Source organism: Dendropsophus ebraccatus, chromosome 13, assembly GCF_027789765.1.
Source record: "Dendropsophus ebraccatus isolate aDenEbr1 chromosome 13, aDenEbr1.pat, whole genome shotgun sequence".
Taxonomy (NCBI): domain Eukaryota; kingdom Metazoa; phylum Chordata; class Amphibia; order Anura; family Hylidae; genus Dendropsophus; species Dendropsophus ebraccatus.
In genome coordinates this window covers 20,713,784-20,727,162 of record NC_091466.1, presented here as the reverse complement: position 1 = coordinate 20,727,162, position 13,379 = coordinate 20,713,784, and the positions used below count along the sequence as shown (strand labels likewise).

The 13,379-nt window shown below is 43.1% G+C and overlaps 1 protein-coding gene across 1 annotated transcript; it reads right to left on the bottom strand.

Annotated features, from left to right (window-relative positions):
* Positions 1-307: 307 nt before the first annotated feature.
* Positions 308-11,994, bottom strand: LOC138770783 (zinc finger protein 879-like). The gene is made up of 5 exons (XM_069950008.1): positions 11,913-11,994; positions 7,438-7,519; positions 4,931-5,057; positions 2,367-2,447; positions 308-1,365 (listed from the first exon to the last, which is right to left on the bottom strand). Exons 2-5 carry the CDS (start codon positions 7,498-7,500, stop codon positions 422-424), a joined length of 1,215 nt encoding a protein of 404 aa, XP_069806109.1. The 5' UTR covers positions 7,501-7,519; positions 11,913-11,994; the 3' UTR covers positions 308-421.
* Positions 11,995-13,379: the final 1,385 nt, after the last annotated feature.

Genomic DNA, 13,379 nt, shown 5'->3' with positions numbered 1-13,379 from the left:
TAACATACATTACAAAGTTGTATAACTTTGTAATGTGTGTTAGTCTGTGAATAATTCTTTACCGCTGCACTACCCCTTTAAAATCGCCTGTCCTATTGATTTCTGCAACAACAAAAAATAAATAAATTAAACGTCAGTGACACTTTATGTGTATGCCAATAAAAGGGATTAGACATTAGCCGTTTCAAAGTGTGAGGTCCCTGGAGCCCAGTATATACTAGAAAGTTCCACTTCTAGGAAAACAAGGTGTTACCTGCTAAAAAATAAAACAGATACTGTACATAAAAAATGGAGGGAACAAGAAACGTAAGTGAGCAAGGTTTAGTGACAATTTTCAGAGACAAATATGTTACAAACGTGAACAAATAGTAGACGGGGTAAGTATTTACAGGAATTCGAGGTCAATGGACATAACAGGGCATCATGTATCTGCATGGTATCTTTGCTGGTGTCTGTGCAGCAGTGGCCTCTGGGAAAATTTCCAATGGCATTTATCACAGCTGAATGGTTTCTCCCCGGTGTGTTTCCGTGTATGTAACACAAGGTGGGTGCTGTGGCTAAAGGCCCTCCCGCACTCCTCACATCGATATGGTCTTTCCCCAGTATGGGTCCTTTGGTGGGTGGTAAGGTGTGAACTGGTTGTGAAGCCTTTTCCACATTCGATACACCCGTAAGGTTTTATACCTGTATGGACTCTTTTATGGGTGATGAGGGTAGAACTTTGTGTAAAGCTTTTCCCACATTGGTCACAGACATAAGGCTTCTCCCCAGTGTGAACTCTCTGGTGAACGATCAGGTAATTGCTGATGGTGAAAGTTTTATCACATTCAGAACATTTATACGGCCTGTATCCGGTATGAAGTCTCTGATGCTTCTGTAAAGCGGACGTATCACTGAAGCGCTTCTCACAGTCCGGACAGGGATACGGTCTCTTCACGGCGTGACATCTTTCATGTCTCCTTAGAAGAGCTCTTTGTGTGAAACACTTATCACACTTCATACAGATATAACATGACACGCCTGTATGCAGCTTCTGATGTTTCACTAAATTAGATTTTTGCTTATATTTTTTGCCGCATTCACTACAAGAATACAGCCCACCGATGGTTGGCTTAAGTTTATCATGGCTCAAGGTGACTCCTAATCCTTTCTTCCTCTTAAGCCGTCTTATTTCATCATCAAAAAATATGGTGTATTCTACTCCAACGCGGTCTCGGAAGTTGTACCGACGCTTGGTGGCCGGACTGTCCTCTAACGGAATGTGATGATCTTCTAAGGTATCGAGAAAACGTATACCGTCTACTGCCAGTCCATCAGGGGTAAACAAGGATGTATACAGCTCATCTGTGCGGTAGCTGGAGGCATCTACAAAGGTATACACTGTGAGAACCTGGCCAACCAAAAAGTAAACCAGTCAAAACATAGACATTTCAAGAAACAGAGAACTTTAATACATTATGAAGGGAAACCATTAGAGATGGACGAATCGCTTGGTTTCGATCTGAATTCTCCTCTTCTCCCAGTTTCCCAGGACTGGATCCATCTTTTCCCAGCACCTGGGGAGGAGCAGCAGGGAGCAGAGCAGACTTCCAAGCCCGCAGCCTGATGAGCGGAATGCAGATAGGAACAAAGCGATTCGCTAATCTCTAGATACCAAGCAAGTCAATGAACACTGTAAATGCTCTAGAATAGTGAGATGCAGAATACTGTTCTGTTCAGATTAAAAGGGTATTCCCATCTTGCTAAAACATGGCTTCCCAGCCTCCTTTGGCCTGCTCATGGCTGCTGGAGGTGACAAGGAAGCTGAAAGGACAGCTAAGCCCACTGTCTCATGCAATCCGCACAACTGCAATTACCATAAATAGAAGTTGCGTAAATGGCGCAGCCCCACAAACTACACGGGTATTCCGCTCAAATATATGTTGCTGCCCATGGCGATACTAACAATTTATTCCATATTTTTTATTATCTATTCATTCTCCTTTCCGCAGTTTTAAGTTGCTGCTTTCTGCTGAAAACACTAAAATTTGTGTGTGAGTCTTTATCTCTGTCTCCTCCCCCCCTCCCTTCTGAGACATCTGATATAAACAAGCACCTGACTGGCTTTATCTGCAACATTGTAGCTTCCTTGTAATGCTGGGAGGGTTATTCTGAGGTCAAGTTGCTGATGAACTTACTGTCATTATCCTTCCTGGCATCACAAAGAAGCTACAATGTTGCAGATAAAGCCTGTCAGGGACTTGTTTACATCAGATGTCTCAGAAGGGAGGGTGGAGGAGGGGGAGATGGTGAGAAAAGCTCACACAGATGCCTTTTTTTTCTTATTGCAGTACAGTATATGGTTCAATAGCCAAATAGAAACTTACTTAGTGTTCTGAAATATCCTATTGACGGGTCTTTTCCTTGTTCAAGGCTTGATATTAATTTGGGTTTTTTAATACAAAAGCCTAAAAAAATAAAATTGTACAATTTAGAAAATAAAATAAAAATATAGACTAGAATTGTTACCTAGTCAATACGTGGGTGGTTCATTAATATGATTGTTCACATACTAGAGTATACAAACTATTGTAGTTACATTCATAACTAACGACTAAGGTTCCATGTATTATGGTAAATGATTTAAGGTCGCTTGCAATAGTTTATTAATCAGAGATAATGAAAAAAAAAAAAAAAAACATTTAATCTAATAAGACCCTGAGGGCTCCATTACACAAAATAATTAATTGGGCATACTTGGCCGATTACTGATAATCGTGTAATAGCTCATGTTGAAAGGCAACGATCAGCCCACATGTACGACGATCGTTGTCTTTCAGCGTGCTCTGAAATCCCAATGATGTGTAATAGGAGCTCTCTTCTATGGGCCAGGACTAACACACAGGATGATATAACAAAGTAAAGTGCAAAGTGCACAATAGTCCTGCAGCATGTCATCATATGAGCAGAACCAAGTTTGTGTGACCAGGCCTATACCAGGTAAAATACCTCCTGCCTCCTACTTACCCAACGCACATTTCGCTTGTTAAGTGGTACCTTGGTTTAAGAGTAACTTGGATTGAGAGTGTTTTGCTCTCAGGAAGAGCTTATAGTTTATCAAAATTGTAACTTGGTTTAAGAGCATTGCTTTGGTTTAAGAGCTCCCTGTATTGGCTGGGAGGAGGAGTGGGTGAGGGACATGGTCTGCATAGTTGGGTCTACAGCCCTGTACTCTGACCCAGGAAGTCTCCCTCACCTTCCAAATCATAGCAGATCCACTTAAGGCTGGGGCATACATCAGGGGACAGGACGGTGGAGGTTATCTCTCCATAGCTGTAACCCCTCTCTCCCCGGACAAAGTGCTGCTATACTGTGCCCACATCTGCCCTGCTCATTCCTTCATGCACCTGCAGTCTCTGTAAGCCCTAGTGTTACCCATCCTCTCCATTCCTGCTATAATCTGCTATCTAGAAATAATCAGGACACTTTGGTTTCTTTACAAAAATATTTCTTTGTTGCTTTTTCAATGCAGATACATAGTAGTATAACAAAAAAATAATACAAAAGATCACCACCACAGTGCTCAGGAACTGGAGAGTCCGATCTGACTTGCTACCTGATGAGAGTGAGAGTCTCACGGGACATGGGAGTATACCAGAGCTGTAGCGTGAAGATCAGACTCTCCAGTTCTCAAGCACTGTGGTGATGTTCTTTTCTATTATTTTTTTGTTATACTACTATGTATCTGCATTGAAAAAGCAACAAAAAAATTTTTGTGAAGAAACCAGTGTCCTGATTATTTCTAGATGCGATATTCCAGGTCCAGGTTAAGCGGCTTGGCTCAGGACTTGTTTACACAGTGCGAATAGGCACATACTTTACTTCTGCTATAATGTGCCTGCACTTACACTCAGCTATAAACATTGCTGCCACGGTATAATGTGCCTGCACTTACACTCAACAATTCACACTCCCGCTATAATGTGCCTGCACTCACACTCAACCATTCACACTGCTGTATAGAAAAGTTTCTGTCACTGTCCTACTGCACAGCTCTGTGATTGGTCCATGCTGAACACACGCCTCATCCCCATTACTGTCATGTGACCCACACAGACCTCAGACAGCAGCCCTGCTTCTCTATTCTCGCTGGTTTTACTATGCTAATGCATTATGGGGATCTCCATCCTGTATCTACAAACTGCTGCTGTATTTCAGGTTAATGCACTTACTATACATTATACATCACATGCCGATTGCTATACTGTACTGTACAGTAACTTTAATGTAACAGTAACAGTAATGTTTATTTCATTTGTTTTACATGTTATTCAGAATAAAAAAAAATCATTATTTTTGGGGTGTGGAACCAACTGTCTGCATTTCAATGGTTTCTTGTGGGAAAATTTGCTTTGGTATAAGAGTGGATTTGGATTACAAGCACGGTCCCGGAACGAATTATGCTCGTAATCCAAGGCACCACTGTATTCCGCTTTGTCATAAGCTCAGTGGAATACACGTGAAACGTGCCTTGGGTAAGGAGGAGGCAGGAGGTATTTTACCTGGTATAGGCCTGGTCACACAAACTTGGTTTTGCTTATATGATTACATGCTGCGGGATTATTGTGCACTTTACACTTTGCTTTGTTATATCATCTTGTGTGTTAGTCCTGCTTGTTTGTATAGTTTTGTTTGTTTGTTTGTAAAGCGCCACTGCTTTAGATGCTGGATGTATTAAGCACCTTACTATATTATAGTCACCTGCCTCCTTTGGGATTTGTCGTTGTCATCCCCTTGTCACATATACGTTGTTTTTTTTAATCATTTTTATGTATGTAATTACTGAACTAAATAAAAACACTGTGGTTTTGTATTATATGTCCAACATTTTTTTTTTCTTTTTTTTGGGGTATTTTTATTAAATAAATGTAAGAAAAAAAAGTGAACTTACCAAGAGTGTAGAAATTTTGGTAGTTATCCATCATGACTTGTCGGTAAAGTTCCTTCTGTCCTTCAGTCATATATATCCACTCTTCACTTGAGAAGTACACGGCAATGTCTTCAAACTCCGCCAGAGTCTTAAGAATTGATTAACAATTAAATTAATGTGCAAATTCATCAACATCATTTAAGGAAGATATGCAATGTCCAGGCTGACCTACCATTCAGCACAAAGCATAGGACTAACATCAGTACTAGGGTGAGAATGGGCAATCTGCATGCACCAGCTACCTATAATCATTCTCCTGTTATGGCGATGCATTACAGAGGTTGTATGAAAATGGAGAAGCCAGGCTGGATTCTTTTAGAAGCAAAAACTACTCTTGCCAGTGGGCTGTTTGCTGTTCTAGGATAAGTAATAGGTATTTAAAGGGGTTATCCAGCGCTACAAAAACATGGCCACTTTTCCCCCTCTCTTGTGTCCAGTTCAGGTGCGGTTTGCAATTAAGCTCCATTTACTTCAATGGAACTGAGTTCCAAACCCCACCCAATCTGGAGACAAGAAAGGGGGGAAAAGTGGCCATGTTTTTGTAGCGCTGGATAACCCCTTTAATCCCTATATTCCGATTCCCTACTCCCCTTGTAAATTTAGTGATGTTTGAGCATACATGTTGCCACACTGTTGCGCACTTCATAGCAGGTGGGGTCTGGCTGCAGTCAGTAGCCGGACCCTCACCGTTAATGACAGACTGCAGCGATCGTGTTGCAGCCTGTCATTAACCCCTTAAACGACCACGGCGTTTAAGTGTGACAGCAGCAGGTCCTGATCACTTTAACGGACCCCCAAAGGTCTCTTACCTCACTCCGTGCGGTCCGATCGGCACTCTGCTGATTGTGTCGCCACAGGCAGGCTCAATGAGCAGAACACGCCTATAACACTGATCAATGCTATGCCTATGGCATAGCATTGTACAGTGTATGCAATCTAATGATTGTATGTAAAAGTCTCCCAGGAGGACTTAAAATGTGTAAAAAAAAAAAAAAGTAAAAATGTTTTTTACAATACTCCAAAGCCCCTCCCCCAATAAATGTTAAAATCACCCCCCTTCCCCATTTGATAAATAAAACATATAAAAATAATTTAAAAATAAACCATTCGTGATTGTCCAATATATTAAAATATAACAAGCGTCATTGCGAGTGGCGGAAACGAAGAGAGGGGCAAAAGCGCCAGAATTACCGATTTTTTGTTACATTATATATATAAAAAAGGTATTAAAAAGTGATCAAAACGTCTGAACTACACAAATATGGTATTACTAAAAACTAGAGACCATGGCGCAAAAAATGACACCCCATTACAGGCCCGTAGGTGAAAAACTAAAACCGCTATAAGCGTCACAATAGGCCCGTTTTATTAATAACCAATTGAAAAAAAAAGGATTTCAATGAAAAAAATAAAAAAAATCATCAGAAAATCTGTGTAAACCTGCATATGGTTGTGTTCGGGCTGACCTATAGAATAATGGTATCATGTCACATTTACCGTATAGTGCATTACGTAGACACAGAAACCCCCCAACAGTTACAAAATTGCATTGTTTTTTCCAATTTCACCAATTTATATCTTCATTAATAATATATTTGGGATTCCATCATACATGTTATAGTAGAATAAAAGACGCCATTACACAGTACAACTATTCCTGAAAAATATGAAAGTGCTAGAGCTCTTAGAAGGGGAGGAGGAAAAAAACAAACCGCAAAAATGAAAATTGACACGGTCCACTGGGCCATTTTGGGCTTGGTCCTCAAAGGGTTAACACCTGTCCTGTGGATGATAAGCTGTAATATTTGGATATCCCCTTTAATGTTTCAAGCTCTGAGACACCTCATAACAGAGATTAAAGGGAACCTGAAAGTAAGTATATGCATATATCCGTGCTGCCGCTTACCCAGTGCCGATCACGCAAGCAGTGCATATCTACCTTCTTCGCTGTGATCCAGCATCTTGAAAATGTTCGTTATCCCCGGGCTGACACTGTCTGGAGGAGGTGAAGATAAATCAGCGGCCGGAGAGCAGGGTGGGCGCAGACAGTGTCACGGACACACCTCTGTGACACTGGTAGCCAAGGATAAAGAACAATATTTTAGTAACACACCGGATCACCAAGCAGCAAGGAAGGTAAGTATACACTGCTCGTGTGATCGCCAATGGGAAACTGGCAGCATGGATATATGTGCTGTCAGTTTCTGTTTACGAAATGCTACACTCTCAAGCAACATAAAGCCCACTTGAAGTCCCTATGGTATGTATTCTCCACTAAAATAGTTGAGACACTTGCTTCTAAAAGGAAATAAATCTATCATCTATAAAGACAGCTGTGTAGGCCCAGGGATGATGCTGATATTTGGCGCTCTCGTGGAGGTCCAGTGATATCAGCTGGTAGAACTATCTGAAGTTTGTGCCGCCGTAGCTTTGGTTTTCCTGTAATGTGAATTAAATAGATTATGAACCTGTAGAGATGCATTCCTTGCCTTCCTTAATGGACATCTCCTCTTCAATCTCCTCATTCTCATGACCTTTCAATGAGACATCCTGCAGAGTGTAGACATTAATATATCTGTAAATTACAAAAACACCCACACATAGGAAACACTAGCAGAAAACAAGACACTAGAAATCAAACTAGAAAAAAAGTATACTCTTATGTTCTCCTTCCATTTCCTTTTCTTAATATTTTCTCTATTTATAGATACATGCAACAGGACTAATCTGGACAGTAAAATACAAAGAAATAATGGTAAATAATTAAAGGAGAAGTCCGAAAATTTTTGTTAACGTGGATAACATGGTGATGTCACTTCCTGGATAACATGGTGATGTCACGACCCGACTCCCAGAGCTGTGTGGGCTGTGGCTGCTGGAGAGGATGATGGCAAGGGGATGCTCAGTGTCCCTCCAGTGCCCTGTGTCTCTGTGCCATCATCCTCTCCAGCAGCCACAGCCCGCACAGCTCTTGAAATCGGGTCGTGACATCACCATTTTATCCAGGACGTGACATCACCATGTTATCCAGGAAGTGAAGCCTTGATGCAGTAGTAAGTACAGGGGAAAAGCACTTTATAACCATTTCCTCTAATAAGTGTATATTGGTGATTTGTATAACTTTTGGGGGGAAATACAATACTTTAATAAAAATTTTTGCCGGACTTCTCCTTTAAAAGAAGTAGCATAGAGCAGCAATGTAATTTCAGAGGAGCAATGGTTAAAAGGATACCAAGCTTACATAAAAGCATAAAAGCTTATGACATATCAAAAGTAATAATAAAGCAAAGTGCTTCCATCTCTGCAAACTGTTCATCAGCCGGCTGCCTTCTAACTGACTGCCGCTCCTCGCCGGGTGCTGGGAAAGCTGGATCCAGTCCTAGGAAAATGGGAAAAGTTTCCCAGGACTGGATTCAGCTTTTCCCAGAACCAGGGGAGGATCAGCACAGAGTGGCAGTCAGTGTCACTGTCATCATAGAAAACGTTTGACATGTCAAGTTTTGATCGGTCCGGGTTTGATCAGACCTGTACCGATCGGGAGAAGACACGCTGCAGCGCATCCTCTCCCCGCTCTGTGTCAGCATCATCAGTCAGGCTCCATAGACTTACCTTATGAGCCTGACTGATCACGTGACAAAGAGTCGGGAGAGGACTGCACTTAGTGTGGTCTCCTCCAACTCGTTCTTCCGATGGGTACAGGCCTGAACACTCACTGGATCGATCAAACTTATTGACATATCTATTCGCTCATCTATAGTCAAAAGGTTTGATCAGTTTAAATCCATGGGAAGCTCACACTAAGCTCTGTGTCATGTAACTAAGATTATCTCATAGTACTATCTCAAGTAAGTCCAGGGAATTTTCCTGGTGCACAGATGCTGTGGGGGTCTTTTCCCACCCAAAAACACTTTGCAGGTAACTGTTTATAGGCCCTGTTGACTTCCAGTTAACAATCTAGCCACAGCATTTTTTTTTCACCCCAAAAACTAATTGTACCAGTTTTTTTTCCCTTTAAATGTGACAAACGAAACTCAATGTCTTACCACGACAACTGCTGTCCGCGTGCCCTATTCATCAAAAGACATGGAGGAAATTTAAAGGGGTACTCCAGAGAAAATATAGTTTTTAAACCGGTGTCAGAAAGTTACACAGATTTGTACATTACTTCAATAAAAAAAAAATCTCCAGTCCTCCAGTACTTATCAGCTGCTGTATGTCCTGCAGGAAGTGGTGTATTCTTTCCAGTCTGACACAGTGCTCTCTGCTGACACCTCTGTCCATGGCAGGAACTGCCCAGAGCAGTAGCAAATCCTCATGGAAAACCTCTCCTGCTCTGGACAGTTCCTGACATGGACAGAGGTGGCAGCAGAGAGACCTTTGTCAGGGTATAATCACACAGAGTATTTCTTGCAGAAAACTCCATGCGGAATCTGCCGCTCGTCCCCGTGCACTTCCGCTTCCCTCTCCGCAGGCTCCCTAGACTCTATTCTATGGTCGGGCGGATTCCACTGTCCGCCCATAGAATGTCACTTCTTTGGGCGGACAACGGAATCTGCCTGAGCATGTAATGGAGCTTATGTGATGGGCAGAACTTCAAGTGGGAGCGTGGGTGAGCGAGCAAGTTTTCTGCTAGAATTATTCCGTGTGCATATAACCTCAGACTGGAAAGAATGCAGGACATGCAGCAGCTGATAAGTACTGCAAGACTGGAGATTTTTTACAGTAATTATTTTTTCTCCAGATTACCCCTTTAACCCCTCCCCAACCCATAACATTCAGTAACATCATGGGTCAGGTGCACACGTACGGTGCAGGCTCAGGAGCTGACACTTGCTGTTAATGACCAGCATCAGCAATCAATAGATATAACTATATACATGCAGCTATCAGGTGCATCATGGGAGGTTTAGGGGGTATGATCAGTACCCTGCAATGCAATCACAAGAAACTGATCAGCTGTCATGGCTTTTTCTAGCCCTCTGTCTGTCATGACACATTGGCTACTACAGCCTGTACTAGGAGGGCGCCCATGGGATGATTAGTTTTAAAGGGAATCTGTCAGCACCTGGGCTGGTCCCAGTGAAGGTGTATGTCCCATAATGTATGTAGTACCTTTCTTTTAGCATTCGGTGCAGTAGTTTTGCCCGTAACTTGTAGTGGTGAGGTGTTTGTGCCGCACTTAGGCACGCCTCACCACCACTTCCTCCTCCCTACTTGCTGCCCGGCCCAGCCTCCTGCTTCTTCTTGATGACGTTGGTGGCAAGGGCAGCGCGCCTGCTTGCCAGTATGCACATGTGTCCTGGATGTGTTGGGACGCACGCTCCTGCATCTCGAATCGCGCATGCGCCATAACGAAGATGGACGGCGCAACTGTGGGCACTTGCTGTAGGCCATCAGCATGCCTCCGCACTACAGCGCATGCGCGATTCGAGACGCTGGAGCGCGCGTCCCAACAGATCCAGGGTGCATGTGCATACTGGCAAGTCGGCGCGCGGCCCTTGTCACAGTCATCAAGAAGAAGCAGATTTGATGGTGCAAATTTGATGCTGTGTTCAGTTAGATCTAATCTGCTGCGTATTTGCTGCGTATCGCAGCAGTAAATACGCAGCGTATACACCGTGAGTGTTTGTACCCTAAGGGTACAAACACACACAGCATATACGTTGCGTATTTACTGCTGCGATACGCAGCAGATTAGTTCTAAATAACTGAACACAGCATCAAATCTGCTGCGTATCTGCTGCGTATCTGCTGTGTGTGTTTGTACCCTAAGAGTGGATTTAGATTACAAGCATGGTCCAGGAACGAATTATGCTCCTAATCCAAGGCACTACTGTATAGTGATTTCAGAAAAATCCAATAAAAAGTTACCCACTCAGAAGCTGCAGCTCATGGGGCAAAAACTACATTTATTTTGTAAACCATCTGATATCATTGGGACTGAGCTGGTATAACGCTGCTTTGTCAGTATTTGTGGAATAGTGAACTTAAAAACAATGATTGCTGCACAAAATTGCATTTTTTTTTACTGCACTATTTTTTTATGGCTTCATAATACACTATATGATAAAAAGAAGGTTCTCCATGACTGGCAATAACATAGCAGCATTCTGTTGGATACAGCGCCACTCTTGTCCTCAGTTTGGTGTGGGTATTGCAGCTCTGTTCCACTGAAGTGAATGGAGCCAAGTTGTAATACCAGACCCAACCTGAGCACAGGGGTGGCGCTGTTCTTTGTTAGGAAGTAGTTATGTTTTAGCAATCTTGAATAACCCCTTTAAGGCTGGATCTTCCATTTTAATCTTCTCTAATTTATGACACCAACAAGTGAATGAACATATACTAATAAAGTATGTAGGTAAGAAATAAAAAATAAAAACATTGTATTCAGAATAATAATCATAATTTTAAAAAAATCAAGGTAGTAAAAAAAATTAAAAAACAAAAAAAGTAACAGTAACAAAAATAATGCAGAGAACTATCCTATTTCCCTCACACACAGCATGCAGCAGCCTGGTGGTCAGTGACTGGTTACCACACACACAGCATGCAGCAGCCTGGTGGTCAGTGACTGGTTACCACACACACAGCATGCAGCAGCCTGGGGGTCAGTGACTGGTTACCACACACAGCATGCAGCAGCCTGGTGGTCAGTGACTGGTTCCCACATACACAGCATGCAGCAGCCTGGTGGTCAGTGACTGGTTCCCACACACACAGCATGCAGCAGCCTGGTGGTCAGTGACTGGTTACCACACACACAGCATGCAGCAGCCTGGTGGTCAGTGACTGGTTACCACACACACAGCATGCAGCAGCCTGGGGGTCAGTGACTGGTTACCACACACAGCATGCAGCAGCCTGGTGGTCAGTGACTGGTTCCCACACACACAGCATGCAGCAGCCGGCGTGCACAGTGACAGGACGCCATTTTAGTACTCACCCCCAGCTGTACACATCCATCTCCCCTGTCAGAGGACAGACAGGAAGTGACGTCACGCCACCGCACGCCGGTCCCTCTCCTCCAGCTAATGTAAATGGAGGCACGTGATTGGCTGTTGCCAGGACGACGGGACGCTGCCGCGGGCTTCCTGTTGTCATGAATGAATCGTATCAGTGTAATGAGAGGAGGAACTGAGGCAGATGATAACAAGCAGAGCCGCTGCCCATAGCTGTCAGTTCGTCAGGGAACCCTAAATTTACCAATACCCTAAGGGATATTGACCAATACTTCATTAATGTATGTCAAAATTAAGGAAATCAAACTTATCTAGAAAACACACGCATTTACAACGACTGTCCACTAGATGGCAGTGTTGTTGCAATTTTAAATGTGCGTTTCTAGAACAGTTTGATTACTTGTATTAATAAAGTATTGTTCAATATTCATTAGATTATTGGTAAATTTAGGGTTTTATTACATTTTTGGTTTATTAGATAAATTAACCTCCAATTTTCCGCTCCGCTTTTGTTGTTTTGATATTCAGCCCATCATTTAGCGCAACTAGCTAGATATGTTCTGTAACACTATTCATAGCTGCGGTTTGCCTTCCAAATATGTTGGACACAGACAAATCCCACAAAACAGAGCCTGTAAAGCAGGGGTACTCAAGGTCCGAGCTGAACATAATTGGTAAACGTGTTGCGCTCCCCCAGTAGTATATAGCCCCCCTGTGTGCTCCCCTAGTAGTATATAGCCCCCCTGTTGCTCACTCAGTAGTATATAGACCCCTGTGTGCTCCCCCAGTAGTGTATAGCCCCCCTGTGCGCTCCCCAGTAGTATATAGTCCCCCTGTTGCTCACTCAGTAGTATATAGACCCCTGTGTGCTCCCCCAGTAGTGTATAGCCCCCATGTGCACTCCTCGAGTAGTATATAGACTTCTGTGCAGTGGCGTAGCTACAATGAAGGCAGGGAAGGCGACTGCTATGGGGCCCCTGCAGGAAGGGGGCCCGAGGAAGCCTGCCCTGCCTTCATGGTAGGTACTGACATCGGACCATTGTACCCCCAGGTGTCCAGTGGAAGAGGGTCCCCCACTGCACTGTTCAGCCCCCTCACTGTAGTGCGGGGTGAGCGGGCTGAACAGAGGAGCAGGACCTGCCAGACGGCAAAGGTCCTCAATACCTATGTGAAGATCAGCCCGGACTACAGGAGGAGGAGGGGGGAAGCCTGGAGCTCTAAGTGCTGTGTATGTGTGTCAGTGAGTGTATATATGTATCTGTGTATATATTTATATGTCAGTATGTGTATGTATCTGTGTATATATTTATATGTCAGTATGTGTATGTATCTGTGGCTATATATATATATATGTGTGTGTGTGTATGTCAGCAATGTCTGTAGCACTGGTGTATATATGTGTGTATGTCAGTAGTGTCTGTAACACTGGTGTATATGTGTGTGTGTTTGTG

Excerpts from the sequence above, each read along its gene's own strand:
- LOC138770783 (XM_069950008.1), bottom strand. The coding sequence starts at position 7,500 with ATGAGAATGAGGAGATTGAAGAGGAGATGTCCATTAAGGAAGGCAAGG. Across the intron at positions 2,448-4,930 it reads CCAAAATTTCTACACTCTTG|GCTTTTGTATTAAAAAACCC; the intron begins GTAAGTTCACTT and ends TTATTTTTTTAG. Across the intron at positions 1,366-2,366 it reads AGGATATTTCAGAACACTAA|ATGCCTCCAGCTACCGCACA; the intron begins GTAAGTTTCTAT and ends ATACCTTTGTAG.